Genomic DNA, 27,272 nt, shown 5'->3' with positions numbered 1-27,272 from the left:
TTGACATGGATGATGAAGACGGCAGATGCCTGCTAGATGTAATTTGGTAAGTCATGTTTAAGATGTTATTAAACTACATAGCCTACTTATAGTCACTTATGTACTCATATATATTCCATTATGAGATTGGAACCCAGTGAGTGAATGATGTCTTTCCCCTCTACAGTGACCCAGAAGCACTCAATGACTTTCTTCATGGATCAGAGACCCATGTGAGTGTTGACTGGTGTTTTAAATCTTTAAGATGTATATGGATGGCATGGCACTATACCTGACATAACAATTGACCTACTAGAATGAATGAATGTGGTTGATGTGTATCTCTGTCGGGTCTTGAGACCAAATGATTGAGACACACGCACACAGACACTGTCTACACATGGGGATGCACCTGGCTACAACACACACACACACACACACACACACACACCCCTCCCCACCCCCTTCCCAGGTGATGTCTTCTTTTTGTTTTAGTGCTCTTCCTTTCTGCTCTTATGCTTACGGGTGTCTTTACTGTCTTTACTGTCTGATTGCACTCCTTATGATTTAAACCTAGTTTACCCCTTTATTAATACACACGTTTACAGAGACTAATATAAACACACGTTTACAGATACTAATATAATCTTCCCATCTTCTGATTTTACTCTGTCCCTCTAAATCTTTTCCTGTCTTCAACCTTTGGTTCATTGGTGGGTCTGTATCTTTCCTTTGCCCTCCCCTGTCTGACCATCTGTCTGCATTTCTGGATTTTCCTTGTGGCGTTTCCCCTCTGGGCCTATATGTCTGGGTGACTGTGGTGGCGGTCTGTCCTATCCTGGGTGTGTCTGTCTGTAGCTGGACACTGACGACCTTTTGGATGGCTCGAGCGACCCCTCCAGCTCGTACTTCTCCACCGCTGGGGTGAGTAACGTTCCCCCATCCTCCCCCTTCCTCCCCCATCCTCCTGTCTTCATCCATAAATATATGTTGCATGCATTTCCCACCCCCACCCTTCAAATAACATACATATACACTCTCCATACGCTGGTTGACCCTCTGGTGACCCTAACAGCGCTAGGGGCCTGCTCTGTCAACATCTCTTCTGTCTCCAGACAGTCCATCACATCCCATCTTTGCTCGTCTTCCGTCACCAAGCTTCACTTTTTCTTCTTCCTCTTTTTTATTTAGGGCCATGTTCCTGAGGTCCAGCCCGTGGTTCAGCTGTCGGTCAGTGAGCCGCCCGGCCTGCCCAGAGTCAGTGTGGACCTGGACTTCCTGGAGGACGATGACATCCTGGGGGGCTCCCCAGGAGAAGGAGGAGACGACGGGAGCAACAGCATCGGGACGAACCACGAGCCGTGTGACATCCTGCAGCAGAGCCTGGCCGAAGCCAACATCACAGAGCAGAGTCTGCAGGAGGCTGAGGCTGAGCTGGACCTGGGCTCCTATGGGATACCAGGACTGACGCAGGTCGTTCAGACTCTGCCTGACGCCAGCTTGTCTGGTGCCGGGGGCACCGCTATCGGCGTAGGGATCGGTGTCGGAGGAGCCGCCACGATCTTCCCTGGATCAGTCGCTGGCTCCAACGCCACACCTCCCAGTGCTCCGGCCGACATGCTGGGATCAGTTTTGGCACATCAGGGCCTGCACCTGCAACCCCAGGTCATGAACAAGGCCATCAATGTTCAACCGTTCATGCAGCAAGTCGGTCTGGGGAACGTTACGCTTCAACCCATTTCAAGTCTTCAAGCCATTCCTAACGGGAGTCAGTCTGGACATTTGGGAATCGGACAGATTCAGGTCGTGGGCCAGCCCACAGTTATGACTATAAACCAGTCCGGGCAGCCGATCCTGGCCAAAGCTATGGGCGGCGGTTACCAGTTGCACCAGCCTGCGCAAGAGGCGGCAGGCGTAGGGCCGCAGGCCGGGCTGGGAGGCTCTGTTCTGAGCTCTGGAGGGGGACTTTTGATACAAGGGGGCAAAACCACAGTCGGGTCCTTGGGGGCTTTAAACGGACCGGCGGTTTGCGTGAGCAGCAGCACAAGCAGCAGCAGTAGCACTATGACTGCTCCCGGCGGGCTCGTGGGCTTCGGCGGTGCAGGGATCGGACCCCAAACACAGATGCAAAACCAAGGGCAGATCATGCAGAACGTTATAATCCAACGCACGCCGACCCCCATCCAGCCCAAGCCCCCGCTGGGGGGAGCCATCCATCCCAAACATTTCAAGCAGCAGCAGCAGACGGTCCCCCATTCTCTCCAGAACGATGCCAACAAGGCTCTAGGGGGGGTCCAGCAGGTCCCAGTTTCCGCTGCTCAGAATGTAGCTTTCCTGACGGGCAAGCCAGGCTCGAACGTGGTCCTGAGCACCCAGGCCGGGGCGCAGGGGCCTCAGCAGTTCCAACAGGCCCTGTTCAAACAGCAGTCGGCTCACGCGTCAGGCAAACCCTTAAGTGTGCACTTGTTAAACCAATCAGGCAACATCGTACAGACTGTCCTGCAGGGCCAGAACCACCAGTTCCTCCTGCCTCAGCTGCAGGCCGGCGGACAGATCCTCACCCAGCACCCGGGAGGCCACATCATCACTAGCCAGGGCCCCGGGGGGCAGCTCATCGCCAACCAGATCCTCTCTGCCAACCCCAACATCAACCTGGGCCAGATGCTGACCTCGCAGGGTCACCCCGGCGCCCACATCCTCCAGCTGCAGCCCGGCCAGATGGGTCACCCCACGCTATTCCAGATGCCCGTCACGCTGGCCCAGAGCCAGGGCCAGACCCACACCGTCACGGGGCAGCAGCACGCCCAGACGGTCATCCAGGGCATGCCCATCCAGAACTCCCTGGCCATGCTCAGCCAGGTGGAGGGCCTGAGCCCGGCCGTCAGCCTGCAGCCCGCCATGCAGCCCCAGGCCGGTGGCGTCCCCAGCAGCAGCGGGCCGGCGGCCATGGCCCAGAGCCAGCCCGGGGAGAGCGTCACGGTGCTGGGCAGCTCCGCCGACCAGGCGGCCCACCCCGGCCAGCCCGCCCTCCTGCAGCAATCCTCCGTCCTCACCATGCAGCACGCCGCTCCCTCCGTGTCTGTCGCCGTCTCCTCGGTCCTCCCCTCCCTCTCCTCCTCCTCTCCGTCCTTGTCTGTGTCCACCTCCTCGTCGTCGATGACGGCGTTGGGGTTGGCGCCCCCCCCTCAGGCCCAGCACAGCCCGGGGAGGGTGTTGTTCACGCCCCACGGCTCCAGCATGATCCTGAGCCAAGAGTCCCTGCAAATGTTCCTCCAACAGGTCAGTGTGTGCTCCCCCTCTCCTCCTTTATTGACATTGTGTGTTGTGAACAGTTAACATTAGCCAACAACAGATAACATGCACAGAAGTGATACCCTGGTCTGACCTCTTCGGTTTTACTATTTTACTTCCCTCCCCCCCCGACTGAATTGGTAAACTTGCTCATGTCAGGACCAGCGGCACCAAACAGAGAATGACCCCCCCCCCTCTGTGGGTGTACCAGCGTCTGTAATCGTCAGCAGCAGCAGCAGCAACTCTGGTCCAACCCCCTCAGGTCATGACAGCCTCTTAGCCGAGGCACGGGTGGGTCAGAGCCCCGGCCCCTCCCCTGACCCCACCCACATGGCAGCAGTGGTGGTAAAGCAGGTAGAAATGCCCCTTATGCTAAGCCCCCCCCCCTGCCCTCCCCCCCACTGACCCCCGCTCCCCCTCCCCCCACACACACCTGTTGCTGCCGCTAGCCTCTGCGTCAGGGCATTGTCTGTCTCAGAAAGCTTCTTCTGTATCACTTTGTGTGCTTTTGTTGTCTGGTTTGGGCATATCTTCCTTTTGCTAGTGTGTCAGTTAATTCCTGCACTATAATCGCTATGTAAATCATATCATACCTATAAGTTCCATGCAAGTCCTTTGGCATAACTTTTCCTAAGCTGTATGTATGAGTCTGTCTCGTAAGTCTTTTGCTTTTTGTGTTTCACTCAGTGTCTTTCTATCCCTAACTTTTTGTGGAATAACATTTCCATTGTCCTGGCATGAACTATCTGTATATTGGTTGTGTGTGTCACATTTTCAGTCATCGAAATGCAAGTGGCTAGTCAGCCTAATGAATATTTATATTATAAGATGTGTGGCTGTGTAAGCATGTTAGTTATTTTGCACCAAAGGAGATCTAGGCCTATATACATCTAGGCATCTATACATCTAGGCCTATATACATCTAGGCATCTATACATCTAGGCCTATATACATCTAGGCATCATACATCTAGGCCTATATACATCTAGGCATCTATACATCTAGGCATCTATACATCTAGGCCTATATACATCTAGGCATCTATACATCTAGGCCTATATACATCTAGGCATCTATACATCTAGGCCTATATACATCTAGGCCTATATACATCTAGGCATCTATACATCTAGGCCTATATACATCTAGGCATCTATACATCTAGGCCTATATACATCTAGGCATCTATACATCTAGGCATCTATACATCTAGGCATCTATACATCTAGGCATCTATACATCTAGGCATCTATACATCTAGGCATCTATACATCTAGGCATCTATACATCTAGGCCTATATACATCTAGGCATCTATACATCTAGGCATCTATACATCTAGGCATCTATACATCTAGGCATCTATACATCTAGGCATCTATACATCTAGGCATCTATACATCTAGGCATCTATACATCTAGGCGCATATATCGATGCAAGGCCCTGCGTAAGTAATGGGACAGTGAAGCATTGTTTCCTTCTTTTGGTTCTGTACTCCAAAAGTTTGGATTTTAAATGAAACGACTACTATGAGCTTGAAGTAGAGATTCTCTGCTTTTATTGGAGGGTGTTTGTGGTCCCACCATTTAGAAATGACAAAACTTTGTATACATAGTCGCTTTACTTCAGGGCACCAAAAGCAATTGGCTTGACAGGTGTTTGTGGTAAGTCAGGCGTGTTCTGTCATATAGTTTGTGTCGGCATAAGAGAGCTCTCAACGTCTCGTATTCTAGGCTTTGCATTTGGAGTCTGCTATTTGTTTGGACAGGACACACCTTCCCATTCAATGGTCTTTCTTTATTTAGATGATTTCCTACATTGTAGATTAATACTGAAGACATCAAAACTATGAAAGAACACATATGGTATTATGTAGTAAACAAAAAAGTGTTAAACAAACCAGAATATGTTTTATATTTTAGATTCTTCAAAGTGGCCACCTTTAGCTTTGATGACAGCTTTGCACACTCTGGCATTTGGCATTCTCTCAATCAGCTTAAAATATAAAACATATTCAGGTTTGTTTTACACTTTTTTTGTTTACTACATAATTGCATATGTGTTCTTTCACAGTTTTGATGTCTTCAGTATTAATCTACAATGTAGAAAATAATAACAATAAAGAAAAAACATGAATGAGAACGTGTGTCCAATCTTTTGACTGGTACTGTGTGTATATACAGTATATATATATTTAGAAACATAGCCAAAAGATAAATCAACAGTTTAGAACATCATTACAAAGACAAAACAAGCTCTGGTTCAGCAATCACAAAATGCATAATTAAGAAACTCCTCAAAACACCTGAAACACCTGAAACACCTGTCCTACAGATCAGGATCTAAACACCTGTCCTACAGATCAGGATCTAAACACCTGTCCTACAGATCAGGATCTAAACACCTGTCCTACAGATCAGGATCTAAACACCTGTCCTACAGATCAGGATCTAAACACCTGTCCTACAGATCAGGATCTAAACACCTGTCCTACAGATCAGGAATAGCCTCCAGGGCTGCGTTGTTCAAAACCTTTAATCTGGGTCAGAATGATCCTGATTCTTTTTTGCTGTCCAGGAACAGCTCTATCTGGCTGGTTTTGAGTCGTTCAGGGGGAAATCAGCCAGCTCCATCTGATCCTGGATAGCAAAAAAGAATCAGAATCATTCTGATCCAGATTAAACGTTTTGAACAACTGGGCCCTGGAGAGAGGCGTGAATGTGTCAGACTACATTCCGCAGAATATGTCACCAGCTGAACTATGGAGGCTTCACTACAAGGTGCAAAACTACAAGTTATTGTTAAAAAGGATGGTCAGGTTACAGTTAGCTAAAAAGCCTGCAGAGGTCTGGTAAAAGGTATTGTGGACAGATAATATTTACCAGAGTGATAGCAAGGGTAAAGTTTGGAGAAAAAAGGATATGCATATATTTACAGTGGACCGGGTAACTGGTGCCGACGACAGCAGAATATATTCTGAAGTGTACAAAAACTCAAGTAAATGCCTCAAAATGCATTGGATATGGCTTCATGATACAGTAAGACAATTACCCGAACATGCGTTTAATTTTCTGACGATGAAATTGTAGGCAAAAATAACTCAAAACAACTATAGTCCTAGCAGAGCATCACCAGAGAAGATACCCACCGTAAATGGGTTCCAGACTTCAGGCACTCGTTGTCTTCTCCACGAACCCTCACCACTGCGGTCCCTCAGGGTTCTGTCCTAGGGCCCTTACTGTTCTCCCTTTATACCAAGTCTCTTGGCTCAGTAATCTCACACGGGTTCTCCTACCACAGCTACGCAGGTGACACTTGACTTTTCCTGTCTCTCTGACCTTCATGTGGCAACACGTGTCTCACTGACATCTCTATATGGATGTCAGTCCACCTCCTCAAGCTCAACCATAATTAGACTGAGCTACTCTTTATCCCTGGGAAAGCCTGCCCTCTCCAAGACTTCTCCATCACAGTGGAGAACTCTACTGTAACCTCCTCCCAGACAGCAAAGAACCATGGGGCGATCCTGGACAACCGCCTATCCTCTGCAGAGAACATCGCAGTGACAGCCTGCAGATTCTTCCTCTACAACATCAGAAGGATACGTCCATTCCTCACCAGAGAAGCAGCGCAACTTTTGACCCAGTCACTCACTGGTCATCGACCGCCTTGACTACTGCAACGCACTCCTGGCCGGGCTCCCTGCCTCCGCCATCAGACCTATGCAGCTCATCCAGAATGCTGCTGCCCGTCTGGTGTTCAACCTCCCAAACGTCTCCTTCTGCACCCTTCACTGGCTCCCGATAGCAGCTCACATCAGATTCAAGACTGGTGCTCGCCTACAGGACAGCAAAAGGGACAGCCCCTGCCTACCTGCAAGCGATGGTCACCCCCCAAACTTCAGCCTGTTCACTCCTCCACCTCTGCTGGCCGACTGCCCCACCGCCTCTACACCAACATGGCAGTCACACTGCCCGATCACGTCTCTTCACTACCCTGGCTCCCCGCTGGTGGAATGAGCTTCCCACGGCTGTCAGAACTGCAGTCCCTCCCCATCTTCCGTCGGAGACTGAAGACCCATCTCTTCAGGTTACACCTTAACTGCTCCTCCTGAGACATCTACTACTCCCCAGCACTGTGTCTCCAGAGACACCTGCTTCCCCCCCTATACTGTTTCTCCTGAGATGTCTACTACCCCTTGTACTGTTTCTCCAGTGTCTACTAAAGAAAATTAAAAATAAATAAAAGTAATAATCTTTATTTGTCTAGCATGACGACTGCCAATGGCCGCTGGCCTGAGCTAGATTACTTTTCCTGCTCCGACTGGTGGATTGATGATTCACTTGCTTAGTCAAATGTATTGGTTGTAAGTTGCTTTGGATTAAGGCGTCTGCTAAATGCCGTCTGCTAGATGTAATGTAGGCAGTTATTGCATCTAAAAGGTTGTTGACCAAATACTTTACGAGTGCCTAATTTGGACATTATAAATGACATTATATATCGTCACCTTAAAATAATGGCTTGAGTCATATTTTATATATATACAGTATATTTTGGGTCATATTTTCATGTTTTGAGAAAAACTGAATAAACTGAACCAACATTTTTATTTGTTTTTGTAAATGTTTGTAATTTCTAAAATAATATAGGATATTTGATATTTAGGCAAAAACATAATTTTCCTCAAAAGTGACGTAAGCCATTATTTTAAGAAGGTGACGATATATGAATCTGTCCCATTACTTATGGTGCCCTGAAATAGGGGGAAAATGTATAAAAAGTGTTTCTAAATGGTGAAACCAATATGCACACAAATACCATCAAATAAGATACAATCAAATATGACACATTCTTGTGCTCTCAATAGTGGCATCACTTATATATGGAAAGAATAATGATATGTCATTTCTCATCCATCTGCATGAACAAACCCAGTCCTCCCTGTCACCTGTGAGAAGGACCTAATAGTGTTCTCTTCTGCTCACTGTCTTAAGACGTCCCTCTCCTTCACCCTGCACCTGAATGTTGACCCTACAATCTGCTTTCAGCCCCCCAGCTTTGATGACCCCCAACCAAGTCGCTTCCCACCCCCACCCCCCCACTTCCCTAAAACCCTTAAATCACCTATAAGCTCCCGTCACAACCCTGCAGATCTTGACCACTCCCTCTTGTCCTCCGCTGGTTTCTTTCTGCATTAAATATGTAATCTTCTTTTGAAGTTGTAGTTTTCTGAGAGCCTAGACAGACTCAAGATATGTTTGTTGTTGTTAAATGTGTTGTGAAACATTTACTCAAAGTAAATATGATTGCCATACTACTGGCAATAGACGAAGCGTTAGCATAATTAAGACATGCAGCTTGTGTGATTGGTCAGTGAACTCTGCATAATATACTGTCTGAAAACTCTGCTTCTGCTTGCAGAGCTGGTATCACGTGTGGTCCTGTGCTTTATGTTCTATTTCTATGTCTTTTGTGAAAATGCTGTCGTCTGTATGCTTAGTAAATGCTAGACTGTATGCTTTTATTTCTTGATGTTGGCTTGATTTTGGAACTGGAAACGTATGTAATGCATTCTCCTGGTCTCTAAAGTTGTTCCTGTTTGTATTATGATCCCGTCACCTCAGATGCCACCTACAGGACACCAACAGCCACTGAAGATCCAGAGTATGTCCCCCTCCCAGCCCCTGGCCACTCACACCGCCGCCCCGCCTGGGGCCGACAGCCCCCTGCCCCCCCAGCAGATCCTCTCTCCACACCACCTCCAGCAGGCTCGCCCCCCCTCCCAGCCCCAGCCTCAGACCCCCTCCCGCTCCCTCACACCCTCCTCCCTCCCCCCCCTCTTCATCATCCACAACCAGCTCCCAGGGTCCCCTCAACCAGCCCCTCAGACCCAACAACAACTGCAACAGCCGCCGCAGCAGCAAACGCACATCCAAGTCCAACTCCATCCTCAGTCACGACCGCCTTCTCAGCCCTCCCCCTTTCAGCCAGACGTCCCCCCTCCTTCCTGCTCCCCTAAACCCCCCCAGACCCCCCCACCGCCACAGTTCCAGTTCGCGGCGCCCACCCTCAGTGCCTCCGCTGCTGGGACGGTTGTCAAAGTGCAAGGCCCGCCCCTCCAGGGCCTGACAGCCGAACAGCAGCACCACCTACAGCTGGTCGGGGCTCAGCTCCAGACGCTGTCGGCCATCGCCCAGCCCTCGCCTCAACAGAAACAGCTGCTGGACAAACTGCATCAGGTACTGGTGGTAGACCTGGGCGTTTATTCTACTCTCACATCCTGTAGTCCTGTTTTAAATTGTTTACATCTACAACATCTGAGGCCGTATTTCCCCTGTGGATTTACCTGCCCAGGGACTGCTGATGTAATTTAGCTACCCAGCTAATTCAGGGAGAGTCAATGACTGTCCCTTTTTAAATAAACGAAAAAAATAAAATAAATAAATACTGGTTTCACTTTTCAAAGTTTTTGTTGTCGTTGTTTTAGCTTGGTCATGCTTAACCACCCATCCTCTCCTCAGGTCCAGCACAACATCCTCCTGCAGGCCAAGCAGCAGCAGACGCAGCCTCTGGTGATCTCCGGCCCGTTCAGCCCCCAACAACAAGACGTGCCTACTGCCCAGGTGGTGACATCAATCAGCGCCGGCACGCTGGCTCAGCTCCCCCTCCCCATGCTGCAGCAGACGTCCGTGCTGGTCAAGACTCCTGTCCCAGGTCAGATACCCTATAGACTCCTCCTACTATAGACTCCTCCTCTTATAGACTCCTCCTATAGACTCCTCCTCCTATAGACTCCTCCTATAGACTCCTCCTCCTATAGACTCCTCCTACTATAGACTCCTCCTCCTATAGACTCCTCCTATAGACTCCTCCTCCTATAGACTCCTCCTATAGACTCCTCCTACTATAGACTCCTCCTCCTATAGACTCCTCCTATAGACTCCTCCTCCTATAGACTCCTCCTATAGACTCCTCCTCCTATAGACTCCTCCTATAGACTCCTCCTATAGACTCCTCCTATAGACTCCTCCTCCTATAGACTCCTCCTCCTATAGACTCCTCCTATAGACTCCTCCTATAGACTCCTCCTCCTATAGACTCCTCCTCCTATAGACTCCTCCTCCTATAGACTCCTCCTCCTATAGACTCCTCCTCCTATAGACTCCTCCTATAGACTCCTCCTCCTATAGACTCCTCCTCCTATAGACTCCTCCTATAGACTCCTCCTCCTATAGACTCCTCCTCCTATAGACTCCTCCTACTATAGACTCCTCCTACTATAGACTCCTCCTCCTATAGACTCCTCCTATAGACTCCTCCTCCTATAGACTCCTCCTCCTATAGACTCCTCCTCCTATAGACTCCTCCTATAGACTCCTCCTACTATAGACTCCTCCTACTATAGACTCCTCCTACTATAGACTCCTCCTCCTATAGACTCCTCCTATAGACTCCTCCTATAGACTCCTCCTATAGACTCCTCCTATAGACTCCTCCTATAGACTCCTCCTATAGACTCCTCCTATAGACTCCTCCTCCTATAGACTCCTCCTCCTATAGACTCCTCCTCCTATAGACTCCTCCTACTATAGACTCCTCCTATAGACTCCTCCTATAGACTCCTCCTCCTATAGACTCCTCCTATAGACTCCTCCTCCTATAGACTCCTCCTATAGACTCCTCCTATAGACTCCTCCTCCTATAGACTCCTCCTCCTATAGACTCCTCCTCCTATAGACTCCTCCTATAGACTCCTCCTCCTATAGACTCCTCCTCCTATAGACTCCTCCTCCTATAGACTCCTCCTATAGACTCCTCCTATAGACTCCTCCTATAGACTCCTTCTCCTATAGACTCCTCCTACTATAGACTCCTCCTATAGACTCCTCCTATAGACTCCTCCTCCTATAGACTCCTCCTACTATAGACTCCTCCTATAGACTCCTCCTCCTATAGACTCCTCCTATAGACTCCTCCTATAGACTCCTCCTATAGACTCCTCCTCCTATAGACTCCTCCTACTATAGACTCCTCCTATAGACTCCTCCTCCTATAGACTCCTCCTATAGACTCCTCCTATAGACTCCTCCTATAGACTCCTCCTCCTATAGACTCCTCCTATAGACTCCTCCTATAGACTCCTCCTCCTATAGACTCCTCCTATAGACTCCTCCTCCTATAGACTCCTCCTCCTATAGACTCCTCCTCCTATAGACTCCTCCTACTATAGACTCCTCCTATAGACTCCTCCTCCTATAGACTCCTCCTCCTATAGACTCCTCCTACTATAGACTCCTCCTCCTATAGACTCCTCCTATAGACTCCTCCTATAGACTCCTCCTATAGACTCCTCCTATAGACTCCTCCTCCTATAGACTCCTCCTATAGACTCCTCCTCCTATAGACTCCTCCTCCTATAGACTCCTCCTACTATAGACTCCTCCTACTATAGACTCCTCCTACTATAGACTCCTCCTATAGACTCCTCCTCCTATAGACTCCTCCTCCTATAGACTCCTCCTACTATAGACTCCTCCTCCTATAGACTCCTCCTCCTATAGACTCCTCCTATAGACTCCTCCTACTATAGACTCCTCCTCCTATAGACTCCTCCTACTATAGACTCCTCCTCCTATAGACTCCTCCTCCTATAGACTCCTCCTATAGACTCCTCCTATAGACTCCTCCTATAGACTCCTCCTATAGACTCCTCCTCCTATAGACTCCTCCTCCTATAGACTCCTCCTCCTATAGACTCCTCCTACTATAGACTCCTCCTATAGACTCCTCCTATAGACTCCTCCTCCTATAGACTCCTCCTCCTATAGACTCCTCCTATAGACTCCTCCTATAGACTCCTCCTCCTATAGACTCCTCCTATAGACTCCTCCTATAGACTCCTCCTCCTATAGACTCCTCCTATAGACTCCTCCTCCTATAGACTCCTCCTCCTATAGACTCCTCCTCCTATAGACTCCTCCTCCTATAGACTCCTCCTACTATAGACTCCTCCTCCTATAGACTCCTCCTCCTATAGACTCCTCCTCCTATAGACTCCTCCTCCTATAGACTCCTCCTCCTATAGACTCCTCCTCCTATAGACTCCTCCTATAGACTCCTCCTATAGACTCCTTCTCCTATAGACTCCTCCTACTATAGACTCCTCCTATAGACTCCTCCTATAGACTCCTCCTCCTATAGACTCCTCCTACTATAGACTCCTCCTATAGACTCCTCCTCCTATAGACTCCTCCTATAGACTCCTCCTATAGACTCCTCCTCCTATAGACTCCTCCTACTATAGACTCCTCCTCCTATAGACTCCTCCTATAGACTCCTCCTCCTATAGACTCCTCCTCCTATAGACTCCTCCTCCTATAGACTCCTCCTATAGACTCCTCCTATAGACTCCTCCTCCTATAGACTCCTCCTATAGACTCCTCCTCCTATAGACTCCTCCTCCTATAGACTCCTCCTCCTATAGACTCCTCCTCCTATAGACTCCTCCTCCTATAGACTCCTCCTATAGACTCCTCCTCCTATAGACTCCTCCTCCTATAGACTCCTCCTACTATAGACTCCTCCTCCTATAGACTCCTCCTCCTATAGACTCCTCCTACTATAGACTCCTCCTCCTATAGACTCCTCCTATAGACTCCTCCTCCTATAGACTCCTCCTCCTATAGACTCCTCCTATAGACTCCTCCTCCTATAGACTCCTCCTATAGACTCCTCCTATAGACTCCTCCTCCTATAGACTCCTCCTATAGACTCCTCCTATAGACTCCTCCTATAGACTCCTCCTACTATAGACTCCTCCTCCTATAGACTCCTCCTCCTATAGACTCCTCCTATAGACTCCTCCTATAGACTCCTCCTCCTATAGACTCCTCCTATAGACTCCTCCTCCTATAGACTCTTCCTCCTATAGACTCCTCCTATAGACTCCTCCTATAGACTCCTCCTATAGACTCCTCCTCCTATAGACTCCTCCTCCTATAGACTCCTCCTCCTATAGACTCCTCCTCCTATAGACTCCTCCTCCTATAGACTCCTCCTCCTATAGACTCCTCCTACTATAGACTCCTCCTACTATAGACTCCTCCTATAGACTCCTCCTCCTATAGACTCCTCCTCCTATAGACTCCTCCTCCTATAGACTCCTCCTACTATAGACTCCTCCTCCTATAGACTCCTCCTATAGACTCCTCCTACTATAGACTCCTCCTCCTATAGACTCCTCCTATAGACTCCTCCTCCTATAGACTCATCCTATAGACTCCTCCTCCTATAGACTCCTCCTATAGACTCCTCCTATAGACTCCTCCTATAGACTCCTCCTCCTATAGACTCCTCCTATAGACTCCTCCTCCTATAGACTCCTCCTATAGACTCCTCCTATAGACTCCTCCTCCTATAGACTCCTCCTATAGACTCCTCCTATAGACTCCTCCTATAGACTCCTCCTCCTATAGACTCCTCCTATAGACTCCTCCTCCTATAGACTCCTCCTATAGACTCCTCCTCCTATAGACTCCTCCTATAGACTCCTCCTATAGACTCCTCCTCCTATAGACTCCTCCTCCTATAGACTCCTCCTCCTATAGACTCCTCCTATAGACTCCTCCTATAGACTCCTCCTCCTATAGACTCCTCCTATAGACTCCTACTCCTATAGACTCCTCCTATAGACTCCTACTCCTATAGACTCCTCCTCCTATAGACTCCTCCTCCCATAGACTCCTCCTATAGACTCCTCCTATAGACTCCTCCTATAGACTCCTCCTATAGACTCCTACTCCTATAGACTCCTACTCCTATAGACTCCTCCTCCTATAGACTCCTCCTCCTATAGACTCCTCCTATAGACTCCTCCTATAGACTCCTCCTATAGACTCCTACTCCTATAGACTCCTCCTCCTATAGACTCCTCCTCCCATAGACTCCTCCTACTATAGACTCCTCCTATAGACTCCTCCTATAGACTCCTCCTCCTATAGACTCCTCCTATAGACTCCTCCTATAGACTCCTCCTATAGACTCCTCCTATAGACTCCAGTCCCAGGTCAGAGATCAGATATGTATTTTAGAAATAAACCCATTCACCCCCCACAGAGGAAGCTATGAAGTGTATTTTCTCCTTTCTAATAGTTTTCTTCCCTCTCTCCCCTCAGCATCCAATGATTTACAGGTTTTCTCAGGAGCCCAAGTACCAGGCGGTGTAACTATTAACAGGCCGCTCACCCCAGCCAGCCTTACGCAGTCTGTGCAGGTGCGTAAACATGCTGACACACTCCTGCCTGTATTAGGATCTAGAAGGAGCTGTGATGTCTGTAACAGGATCTCTGTTCCCTCCCTGTCCTCCAGCCAAAGCCCGGGGTGTTGGGCTCGGTGGGGGGGATGGCCCTGGGGAAAGGAGGGATGCAGTTCCAGCTGTTGGGGATGGGCCTGTCCCAGATCACCACACAGCCCCCCGCGCCGGCGCAAACACAGGTGAGGAGGAGGGGCTCACTTCCCTGTTGGTCAATACGTTGGTTTCCTGTAGGCTAACTATGTGTTACTACTCGATCCCTTCAGTTTGTAAAGCGTCTTTGAGTGTCTAGAAAAGCGCTATATAAGTATAATATATTATTATTATTATTATTATTATTATTAGCTCTCCCAATACCTGTGTGTGTGTGTTCAGTGAGAGGATTTGGTGATGTGGTCATGTTTGGTTTACTTTACATTGTTCCTGTGGCAGACTGCAACTTTGAAGATGCCTTTCTGCATGGAGCCCAGCAAGGAAGCCAGGTATGTCTGTGTCTCTGTGACTTTGTGTCTCTCTGTCTGTGTCTCTGTGTCTCTGTGTCTGGGTGTCTCTGTGTCTGTGTCTGGGTGTCTCTGTGTCTGGGTGTCTGTGTGGGTGTGTCTGTGTCTGTGGGTGTGTGTTGTGGGGGGGGTATAGTACAGTATAACATGTCATATTTCTGATCGAGCTTCAGTCAGAGTGCTTCCATGGCTCTAACCCTCTCTGCTGTCTGTAGGATGCTAACCCTCTCTGCTGTGTGTAGGGTGCTAACCCTCTCTGCTGTGTGTAGGGTGCAGTGTTTCCTCCAGGATTTTTCACATTAGTGGCGGGGTGGTCACTTTTCACTCACTTTTTTCCGCGTGCACGCGCATGAAACGCGCACTGGCGCTCAAAACAAAGACGTATTTTCACCAAAAACTCATCGAATATTAAGTACACAAGAGCACACATGAAACCGGGAACGCGCATACAGCACTGAAAAACATCCGTAGAATATAAACTTGTGACTGACAGTCACATACATACATACATACACACACACACAATGAAAGATCATCAGCTCATCAATACGAAGTAGGCCGACATGAGAGTACACGGACAAAACGGGCTAGCGTTACTCATTAACTGTTTAAGTAAAATCACAGTGTGACAAGTCAGATGGAGCATTCGGTAAACAACCAACAGCAAGGTAATGCTATCAGCTGAGTTAAAGAAAACCAACTCTTACCTTTGATGACACGACATGAGCCCTGTTTTGTTCGTGGTGATTTTAGAGGCTATAGATTATTTTTGCCCTGCGCATATTGCCCTATAATTAGACCATGCGACCACACCTTGTGTCTCTTATTGTCCAAATGTTGAATGAATTTTAGCTGCATGTTTTTCCATCTTGTAAATCCGTTGTCAATAAATCTGTTGTCTTTTCCCCTGCCAATACTTAAACGTTTATGCTATGAATAGTTCAAAGCTAGCGTTAGGTGCGAGGCTGCTCGGTTAACCCATTAGCGGGAACATTATTTGTTTCACAAAATAGCCTGATTTAGTTGACCATGAACATCAGAGACTACATTACGAATGTTCATTTAAAATACTCTGGTATAAGAACATGAACCAGAGAAGAGCAGTAAATGCAATAACCCACAGTCGTCGCTGATGATGTTGCATTTTTGATTAGGATACGGGATTAAAGGGACGGGCGAAGAGAGAGGGAGAGGAGAGGGATTTCCTGAAATCCAAATGTCCCGCTAAATTCGGACCAATCACAAAACTGTTTTGCAAGCGCGTCGCTTCGCGCGTGTTGAGAGCGATTCAGTCTGAGAATAGGTTAATTGTAACATATTGTAACCTACTACACCCTAAATCGGAACGAAATGTAGGTCTGAAAGTGGCCTAAATCTAGCTTCAATCTGCTTTTTTTCTGTTCTCCGGTCATAATATCTCGCTGCCTTTCTCGTTGCGCAGCCTGAATCAAAGTGGACTGAATCAATTAGTGGCGGAGAAAATGTATTTGTGGCGGCCCGCCACGAATCAATGCATAGAGGAAACACTGGGGTGCTAACCCTCTCTGTTGTGTGTGTGTGTAGGATGCTAACCCTCTCTGTTGTGTGTGTGTGTAGGATGCTAACCCTCTCTGCTGTGTGTGTGTAGGATGCTAACCCTCTCTGCTGTGTCTGTGTAGGATGCTAACCGTGTGTGTGTGTGTGTGTGTGTGTGTAGGATGCTGGAGCAGCTGAGGAGGCAGCAAGGCGCTGTGTTGCACCCAGACTACAGTGCTTCGTTCCGCTCCTTCGAGGACACCCTGCACAGACTGCTGCCTTACCACCTGTACCAGGGCACCCCCTCCTCCCCCCACGACTTCCGCAGAGGTACAGTAGCTAACCCTAGCCCCTCCTCTACCCACACGTGTAACAGCCGTGCCTTTGTACCTACTAAAAGAGCCGCCGTGTTTTACAATGCTAACCTGCTATTTACACACAACGACCACTAGTTGGCCACTTGTAAATTAGCCTGCCTCCTACAGAGAAAAACTGAAAAAATAGCTTTATATTAGCTTATCCTGATGTGATTTAGAAAATGTAAAGATACTGGGTGGTAGAACGCACATATCTAGGAAGAGTCATGAAAGGAGGGTCCTGAAATTTCCAAAATATGAAAAATGTTTTTACTCACAAGGTCAAATGACCCCACCCATGGCTGATTAAACGTTAATGTGCCATAACATCCCTCTGTCTGTCTGACTGACACCCCCCTCCTCCTCCCTCTCCAGTGGACGAGGAGTTTGAGAGCGTGTCCAGTCAGCTGCTGAAGAGAACTCAGGCCATGCTGGATAAATATCGCCACCTGCTCTTTGAAGAGTCCAAGGTCGGTTCCTGAATCGCTTCTTCTCACATCAGTCCCAGTCTCTTCACTCTGCCCCCCCTCCTTCACTATGACCCCCCTCCTTCATTATGACCCCCCCTCCTTCACTATGACCCCCCCTCCTTCACTATGACCCCCCCCTCCTTCACTATGACCCCCCCCTTCACTATGACCCCCCCTCCTTCACTGTGACCCCCCCCCTTCACTATGACCCCCCCTCCTTCACTATGACCCCCCCTCCTTCACTATGACCCCCCTCCTTCACTATGACCCCCCCCTTCACTATGACACCCCCCTCCTTCACTATGACCCCCCTCCTTCACTATGACCCCCCCTCCTTCACTGTGACCCCCCCCTTCACTGTGACCCCCCTCCTTCACTATGACCCCCCTCCTTCACTATGACCCCCCCCCCTTCACTATGACCCCCCCTCCTTCACTATGACCCCCCCCTTCACTATGACCCTCCCCTTCACTATGACCCCCCCTCCTTCACTATGACCCCCCCTCCTTCACTATGACCCCCCCTCCTTCACTATGACCCCCCTCCTTCACTATGACCCCCCCCCCTTCACTATGACCCCCCCTCCTTCACTATGACCCCCTCCTTCACTATGACCCCCTCCTTCACTATGACCCCCCCCTTCACTATGACCCCCCCTCCTTCACTATGACCCCCTCCTTCACTATGACCCCCCCTCCTTCACTATGACCCCCTCCTTCACTATGACCCCCTCCTTCACTATGACCCCCCCTCCTTCACTATGACCCCCCTCCTTCACTATGACCCCCCTCCTTCACTATGACCCCCCCTCCTTCACTATGACCCCCCCTCCTTCACTATGACCCCCCCTCCTTCACTATGACCCCCTCCTTCACTATGACCCCCTCCTTCACTATGACCCCCCCTCCTTCACTATGACCCCCCCTCCTTCACTATGACCCCCCTCCTTCACTATGACCCCCTCCTTCACTATGACCCCCCCTCCTTCACTATGACCCCCCCTCCTTCACTATGACCCCCCCTCCTTCACTATGACCCCCCCTCCTTCACTGTGACCCCCCTCCTTCACTATGACCCCCCCTCCTTCACTATGACCCCCCCTCCTTCACTATGACCCCCCCTCCTTCACTATGACCCCCCCTCCTTCACTATGACCCCCCTCCTTCACTATGACCCCCCCTCCTTCACTATGACCCCCCCTCCTTCACTATGACCCCCTCTCCCCTTCACTATGACCCCCCCTCCTTCACTATGACCCCCCCTCCTTCACTATGACCCCCCCTCCTTCACTATGACCCCCCCTCCTTCACTATGACCCCCCCTCCTTCACTATGACCCCCCCTCCTTCACTATGACCCCCCCTCCTTCACTATGACCCCCCCTCCTTCACTATGACCCCCCCTCCTTCACTATGACCCCCCCTCCTTCACTATGACCCCCCCTCCTTCACTATGACCCCCCCTCCTTCACTATGACCCCCCCTCCTTCACTATGACCCCCCCTCCTTCACTATGACCCCCCTCCTTCACTATGACCCCCCCTCCTTCACTATGACCCCCCCTCCTTCACTATGACCCCCCCTCCTTCACTATGACCCCCCCTCCTTCACTATGACCCCCCCTCCTTCACTATGACCCCCCTCCTTCACTATGACCCCCCCTCCTTCACTATGACCCCCCCTCCTTCACTATGACCCCCCCTCCTTCACTATGACCCCCCCTCCTTCACTATGACCCCCCCTCCCTTCACTATGACCCCCCCTCCTTCACTATGACCCCCCTCCTTCACTATGACCCCCCCCCCTTCACTATGACCCCCCTCCTTCACTATGACCCCCCTCCTTCACTATGACCCCCCTCCTTCACTATGACCCCCCCTCCTTCACTATGACCCCCCCTCCTTCACTATGACCCCCTCCTTCACTATGACCCCCCTCCTTCACTATGACCCCCCTCCTTCACTATGACCCCCCCTCCTTCACTATGACCCCCCCTCCTTCACTATGACCCCCCCTCCTTCACTATGACCCCCCCTCCTTCACTATGACCCCCCCTCCTTCACTATGACCCCCCTCCCTTCACTATGACCCCCCTCCTTCACTATGACCCCCCCTCCTTCACTATGACCCCCCCTCCTTCACTATGACCCCCCTCCTTCACTATGACCCCCCTCCTTCACTATGACCCCCCCTCCTTCACTATGACCCCCCCTCCTTCACTATGACCCCCCCTCCTTCACTATGACCCCCCCTCCTTCACTATGACCCCCCCTCCTTCACTATGACCCCCCCTCCTTCACTATGACCCCCCCTCCTTCACTATGACCCCCCCTCCTTCACTATGACCCCCCCTCCTTCACTATGACCCCCCCTCCTTCACTATGACCCCCCTCCTTCACTATGACCCCCCCTCCTTCACTATGACCCCCCCTCCTTCACTATGACCCCCCCTCCTTCACTATGACCCCCCCTCCTTCACTATGACCCCCCCTCCTTCACTATGACCCCCCCTCCTTCACTATGACCCCCCCTCCTTCACTATGACCCCCCCTCCTTCACTATGACCCCCCCTCCTTCACTATGACCCCCCCCCTTCACTATGACCCCCCCTCCTTCACTATGACCCCCCCTCCTTCACTATGACCCCCCCTCCTTCACTATGACCCCCCTCCTTCACTATGACCCCCCTCCTTCACTATGACCCCCCCTCCTTCACTATGACCCCCCCTCCTTCACTATGACCCCCCTCCTTCACTATGACCCCCCCTCCTTCACTATGACCCCCCCTCCTTCACTATGACCCCCCCTCCTTCACTATGACCCCCCCTCCTTCACTATGACCCCCCTCCCTTCACTATGACCCCCCTCCTTCACTATGACCCCCCTCCTTCACTATGACCCCCCTCCTTCACTATGACCCCCCTCCTTCACTATGACCCCCCTCCTTCACTATGACCCCCCTCCTTCACTATGACCCCCCCTTCACTATGACCCCCCTCCCTTCACTATGACCCCCCTCCTTCACTATGACTCCCCGCAGCCTACCTTCTCTATGAACCCCCCTCCTTCACTAATGACCCCCCCTCCTTCACTATGACCCCCCCCCCTTCACTATGACCCCCCCCCCTTCACTATGACCCCCCCTCCTTCACTATGACCCCCCCTCCTTCACTATGACCCCCCCTCCTTCACTATGACCCCCTCCCCTTCACTATGACCCCCTCCCCTTCACTATGACCCCCCTCCTTCACTATGACCCCCCTCCTTCACTATGACCCCCTCCCCTTCACTATGACCCCCCTCCTTCACTATGACCCTCCTCCTTCACTATGACCCCCCCTCCTTCACTATGACCCCCCCTCCTTCACTATGACCCCCCCTCCTTCACTATGACCCCCCCCCCTTCACTATGACCCCCCCCCCTTCACTATGACCCCCCCTCCTTCACTATGACCCCCCCTCCTTCACTATGACCCCCCCCTCCTTCACTATGACCCCCCCTCCTTCACTATGACCCCCCCTCCTTCACTATGACCCCCCCTCCTTCACTATGACCCCCCCTCCTTCACTATGACCCCCCCTCCTTCACTATGACCCCCCTCCTTCACTATGACCCCCCCTCCTTCACTATGACCCCCCCCCTTCACTATGACCCCCCCTCCTTCACTATGACCCCCTCCCCTTCACTATGACCCCCTCCTTCACTATGACCCCCCCTCCTTCACTATGACCCCCCTCCTTCACTATGACCCCCCCCTCCTTCACTATGACCCCCCCCCCTCCTTCACTATGACCCCCCCCCTTCACTATGACCCCCCCTCCTTCACTATGACCCCCCCTCCTTCACTATGACCCCCCCCCTCCTTCACTATGACCCCCCCCCTCCTTCACTATGACCCCCCCCCTCCTTCACTATGACCCCCCTCCTTCACTATGACCCCCCTCCTTCACTATGACCCCCCTCCTTCACTATGACCCCCCCTCCTTCACTATGACCCCCCCCCTCCTTCACTATGACCCCCCTCCTTCACTATGACCCCCCTCCTTCACTATGACCCCCCCTCCTTCACTATGACCCCCCCTCCTTCACTATGACCCCCCTCCTTCACTATGACCCCCCTCCTTCACTATGACCCCCCCTCCTTCACTATGACCCCCCCCCCTTCACTATGACCCCCCCTCCTTCACTATGACCCCCCTCCTTCACTATGACCCCCCTCCTTCACTATGACCCCCCTCCTTCACTATGACCCCCCCTCCTTCACTATGACCCCCCCCCTTCACTATGACCCCCTCCTTCACTATGACCCCCCCCCCTCCTTCACTATGACCCCCCCTCCTTCACTATGACCCCCCTCCTTCACTATGACCCCCCCTCCTTCACTATGACCCCCCCTCCTTCACTATGACCCCCCCTCCTTCACTATGACCCCCCTCCTTCACTATGACCCCCCTCCTTCACTATGACCCCCCCTCCTTCACTATGACCCCCCCTCCTTCACTATGACCCCCCCTCCTTCACTATGACCCCCCTCCTTCACTATGACCCCCCTCCTTCACTATGACCCCCCCTCCTTCACTATGACCCCCCCTCCTTCACTATGACCCCCCCTCTTCACTATGACCCCCCCTCCTTCACTATGACCCCCCCCTCCTTCACTATGACCCCCCCCCTTCACTATGACCCCCCCTCCTTCACTATGACCCCCCCCTCCTTCACTATGACCCCCCCCCTTCACTATGACCCCCCCCTTCACTATGACCCCCCCCTTCACTATGACCCCCCCTCCTTCACTGTGACCCCCCCTCCTTCACTATGACCCCCCCTCCTTCACTATGACCCCCCCTCCTTCACTATGACCCCCCCCTTCACTATGACCCCCCCTCCTTCACTATGACCCCCCCTCCTTCACTATGACCCCCCCTCCTTCACTATGACCCCCCCTCCTTCACTGTGACCCCCCTCCTTCACTGTGACCCCCCCTCCTTCACTATGACCCCCCTCCTTCACTATGACCCCCCCTCCTTCACTATGACCCCCCTCCTTCACTATGACCCCCCCTCCTTCACTATGACCCCCCCTCCTTCACTATGACCCCCCCTCCTTCACTATGACCCCCCCTCCTTCACTATGACCCCCCCTCCTTCACGTTGACCCCCCCTCCTTCACTATGACCCCCCTCCTTCACTATGACCCCCTCCTTCACTATGACCCCCCCCTCCTTCACTATGACCCCCCTCCTTCACGTTGACCCCCCCCTTCACTATGACCCCCCCTCCTTCACTATGACCCCCCTCCTTCACTATGACCCCCCCTCCTTCACTATGACCCCCCCTCCTTCACTATGACCCCCCCTCCTTCACTATGACCCCCCCTCCTTCACTATGACCCCCCCTCCTTCACGTTGACCCCCCCTCCTTCACTATGACCCCCCTCCTTCACTATGACCCCCTCCTTCACTATGACCCCCCCCTTCACTATGACCCCCCCTCCTTCACGTTGACCCCCCCCTTCACTATGACCCCCCCTCCTTCACTATGACCCCCCCCTTCACTATGACCCCCCCTCCTTCACGTTGACCCCCCCTCCTTCACTATGACCCCCCTCCTTCACTATGACCCCCCCCTTCACTATGACCCCCCTCCTTCACTATGACCCCCCTCCTTCACTATGACCCGCCCTCCCCTTCACTATGACCCCCTCCTTCACTATGACCCCCCCCTCCTTCACTATGACCCCCCCTCCTTCACGTTGACCCCCCCTCCTTCACTATGACCCCCTCCTTCACTATGACCCCCCCCTCCTTCACTATGACCCCCCCTCCTTCACGTTGACCCCCCCTCCTTCACTATGACCCCCCCTCCTTCACTATGACCCCCCCTCCTTCACTATGACCCCCCTCCTTCACTATGACCCCCTCCTTCACTATGACCCCCCCCTTCACTATGACCCCCCCTCCTTTCACTATGACCCGCCCCCCTTTCACTATGACCCCCCCCTTCACTATGACCCCCCCTCCCCTTCGCTATGACCCGCCCCCCCCCTTCGCTATGACCCGCCCCCCCCCTTCACTATGACCCGCCCCCCCCCTTCACTATGACCCCCCCTCCCCTTCACTATGACCCCCCCTCCCCTTCACTATTGGCGCTTTTCCACTACAGGGCCAGCCCGGGTCAGCACGGCTCGCTTCGGCACGCTTTTGAACAGTTCCGGGTACGAGACGTTTTCCACTATACAGGAACGACCCGGGACTGTAGGAGGAGTTACGTGTCATAAGATTCCCCCGCTATACAGATCAGCGGGGGGAAATGCGTTAAGAATTATGTCAAAATGCAGCACTATTGTGCACAGATCAGCCTTACAACATGTAACGTTAACGTTCACTTTTTGAACAGTTGAACTTTTTTAGGCTTATTACGGTAGTTCACCAACAAAAAAAAGCACAGTGCTCAACGTGTCAGGAGAAATAAAAATAGAATCGTGTCGGCATTTAATGTCGGCATTTCCCTGGTTGCGAGATCTAAACTAGTCTACTAGAACTGAAAGCGGCAAGTAACAGGCACTTAACGTTACATGTTGTAAGGCTGATCTGTGCACGATAGTGCTGCATTTTGACATAATTCTTATCGCATTTCCCCCCGCTGATCTGTATAGCGGGGGGAATCTTATGACACGTAACTCCTCCTACAGTCCCGGGTCGTTCCTGTATAGTGGAAAACGTCTCGTACCCGGAACTGTTCAAAAGCGTGCCGAAGCGAGCCGTGCTGACCCGGGCTGGCCCTGTAGTGGAAAAGCGCCAAAAGGCTAAAGACCGTGGAAAAGCGCCAATGACCCCCCCCCCCCCCTTCACAGTGACGTTCAGATCGATCGTGTTTATTTGCACTTTTGAGGAAGTTTGCATTAAGTAAGCGTTTCATTGTACAATTGACATTTCCTTTACCCTTTGGTATATAATCAACACACTTTGACTTAACTTGTTTGGTGTTTGTTTAACTTAACTTGTTTGGTGTTTGTTTGTCTTAACTTGTTTGGTGTTTGTTTGTCTTAACTTGTTTGGGTGTTTGTACCTGAGCAGAGGCTGGGTCCGTCAGCGGAGATGGTGATGATCGACAGGATGTTCATCCAGGAGGAGAAGATCACTTTGAACCAGGACCGGATCCTGGCCAAGGAGAGACCCGGTAATACAGCCTCTCCTGAGACCCGCAGAGCCGTTTTTACCTCCAAAAATAGGTCATCAATGTGAATCACATACATTTAAATTAATTATTAATTAATTGAATCATGTAGATCTGGAAAAAAAAATGTTTTGGGGGGGGGGTCTAAGTCTCATCAAAGTCACATGAAGCGCGAGCTTACTAATCTTCCTGTCTGCTAAACTCCGCTGCTGTTGAGATAACTTTTAGCTTAAATCAAATCAAATACATTTTTATTTGTATAGCGCATTTCTTACAAGATGCAACTCAATGCGCTTCACATACTGACAGAGACAAGCAGCGTAGTGCTAGCGATATCCTTTTAGCACCATTTTTTAGTTCTCCTCAAAGGTGAGCATTGGTCATTTTCTGCGTTTTCAGGCAAAAGAAAAAGTGTCACCTTTTTGGACCATCACCAGTTTGCACCCCTGCAATAAATCCTGTGTACACACTGCCTACTGTAGTCATATCGCTTTGTTAGTTTCATCTGTTTATAATTATTTATCTAAAATGTCTATCTTTTCATTTCCTCCTCCAGAAGAGTTCGTTGCCAACTATTGTCTGCTGGAGAGTGGAGGTGCCTTGGCGCCCCGCCCCCCCGCCTCTGACGAGCCCAGCCTAGCGAGGAGCAGGATGGCTGCAGCAGTCGGGCCCGCTACCGTGCCTGTGGCCCCCGTTCCTACACCCGTCCCCTCCGCTGCCCCCATCGCCCCCCCTCCCACCGCCGCCCAGCTCCACTTCCCCTCCACCAAGCTGGTGATCAAGCAGGGCGGCGCGGGGGGCGCCTCGGTGACTTGGTCCAGCAGTTGCTCCCCAGGCCCGGGCGCCGCGGGGGTCAGACTGGGGTCTGAGCACGCCCCCCCGCCCCCGCCCGCCTTCCCCCGGCCGGCCGACGACGAGGACGCCCTCCCCCAGCGGACCTCCAAGCCCCCCATGAAGACCTACGAGGCCCGGAGGCGCATCGGCCTGAAGCTGAAGATCAAACAGGAGGCGGGCTTCAGTAAGGTGGTCCACAACACAGCCTTAGACCCCATCCACACCCAGCCACCCCAACCCCCCCCACCCCAACCCCCCCCACCCCAACCCCCCCCAGCCCCGACCCCCCAGCCCGCCGAGCCACACCTTAAGGCTCGGTCTGCCACGCCCAGCGCAGCGGCGACTACCGCCGCTGTCATCAGGACTCCGCCTCCCCCAGCCTGTAGCGCCGTGTCCTTATCGACAGTCACCGTAGCGACCGCACAGTCCAACAACCCCACCCCCCAGAGAGGCCCTGCCCCACCCCCCCCCTCCTCCTCCTCCTCCGCCCACCCCTGGTCCTCCTCGTCATCCACGTCGTTCTCGTCCACCGCCGCTCCTCCCATGAACGGGATTGTGGAGCATCACAAAGCGGTCGTGGCCGTGGGGGGCGGGGTCAAACGCAACCCCCCTGGCCCCTCCTCCGCAGCCACGCCCCCCCCCACACAGACCACCACCTGCCGGCTGCCTCTCCGTAAGACGTACCGGGAGAACGTCAGTCCGCGGGTCAGGCCGGGGGTCCCCGGAGGAGGGGGGGACAGCGTGCCCTACCCCAGACCCGTCCCCTCCCCCCCTAAACCCCCCCAGGCCTCCTCCTCCTCCCCCCCCCCCTCAGAGCGGACAGCGGTAGCCAGCGTGAAGCTGGAGAAGAGGGGCAGCAGGGAGGTCTCTCAGCCGCACAGAGACCCCGGCCCCCCCCGCGGGGAGCTGGGGGGTAACGTCCTCCCGGAGCAGGCCTGTCCCTCCCCAGGCCTGGGGGCGGCGCAGGGGGGGCTGGACCGCGTGGAGGAGGTGTTCTACCCCGCCGCCAGGAACGCCCAGCGCTACCACCGCCCCCCCCACGCCTCCGACAGAGAGGAGGAGGAGGAGGGGGAGGAGGGAGAGGAGGGAGGACACGTAGCAGACAGAGGGAGTGACGTTTCCATAGGTCTAAGGTATAAGCGGGTGAGCAACAAAAACCGACAGCGGGTGGGCAGGACGTTCAGGATGGACCAGCACGCCCCCGGCCCCCCTTCCCCGGAATCCTCCAGCACACGAGACTCCTCCTCCCTCCCCGCCAAGCGCTGTAAGTCGGACTCCCCGGACATGGACAACGCCAGCTTCTCCAGCGGCAGCCCCCCCCCCGACGACTCCCTGAACGAGCACCTGCAGTGCGCCATCGACAGCATCCTCAACCTGCAGCAGGGCCCCTCTGTCCGAGGCAGTAAGGGGGGGTCCGCCAGAGCCCCCCACCACCACCACCACCACCACAGCCAGCGCCCGGGGGGGTCCGCGGCCTCGTCCCACAGACCCTCGTCCTCCTCGTCCTCCTCTTCGTCCTCCTCCATGGCCCAGCGCCCTCCGGTGGGCGGGCACGGTCACAACGGCAGCCTGGTGTCTCAGACTCACAGCAGATAACAGCTGCTCAGCCAGAGGGCAGACTGATGGGACAGAGAGGGGGGGGGGGTGGAGAACAGTGGACAGTATCACTGTGCTGTGCTAAAACTCTGTCGGCCTTGTGCGTGCATTTGAATTGTCCCCAAAATTGTTTTTCTTTATGGTTTACTACATGAACCAAAGCTTGCACCACGGAGGGGTGAGGGAGGAAGGGAGGAAGGGAGGGAGGGGGCCGTTAATTCTGTCCCACACAGAGAGAAGAGAGAT

The 27,272-nt window shown here is 52.2% G+C and overlaps 1 protein-coding gene across 1 annotated transcript; it reads left to right on the top strand.

Moving 5' to 3' along the window:
- bicra (BRD4 interacting chromatin remodeling complex associated protein) lies at positions 1-27,175 on the top strand. Its single transcript, XM_080547331.1, has 15 exons — positions 1-46; positions 167-212; positions 838-903; positions 1,171-3,258; positions 3,430-3,624; positions 8,895-9,509; positions 9,792-9,984; positions 14,445-14,542; positions 14,638-14,763; positions 15,014-15,063; positions 16,778-16,926; positions 17,328-17,422; positions 24,497-24,599; positions 25,153-26,460; positions 26,557-27,175. Exons 1-15 carry the CDS (start codon positions 6-8, stop codon positions 27,024-27,026), a joined length of 5,643 nt encoding a protein of 1,880 aa, XP_080403457.1. The 5' UTR covers positions 1-5; the 3' UTR covers positions 27,027-27,175.
- The last annotated feature ends 97 nt before the right edge of the window (positions 27,176-27,272 follow it).

The sequence above is a fragment of the Nansenia antarctica genome, assembly GCF_963989245.1.
Source record: "Nansenia antarctica genome assembly, chromosome: 17".
Lineage (NCBI taxonomy): Eukaryota > Metazoa > Chordata > Actinopteri > Argentiniformes > Microstomatidae > Nansenia > Nansenia antarctica.
This window is presented reverse-complemented; position numbering and strand designations above follow the sequence as displayed.

What these genes read in the sequence shown, in the direction of transcription:
- bicra (XM_080547331.1), top strand. Translation starts at nt 6, where the DNA reads ATGGATGATGAAGACGGCAGATGCCTGCTAGATGTAATTTG. An exon ending in TTCATGGATCAGAGACCCAT is followed by an intron (nt 213 to 837) that starts GTGAGTGTTGAC and finishes GTCTGTCTGTAG; the next exon opens with CTGGACACTGACGACCTTTT. An exon ending in CCGCGCCGGCGCAAACACAG is followed by an intron (nt 14,764 to 15,013) that starts GTGAGGAGGAGG and finishes TTCCTGTGGCAG; the next exon opens with ACTGCAACTTTGAAGATGCC.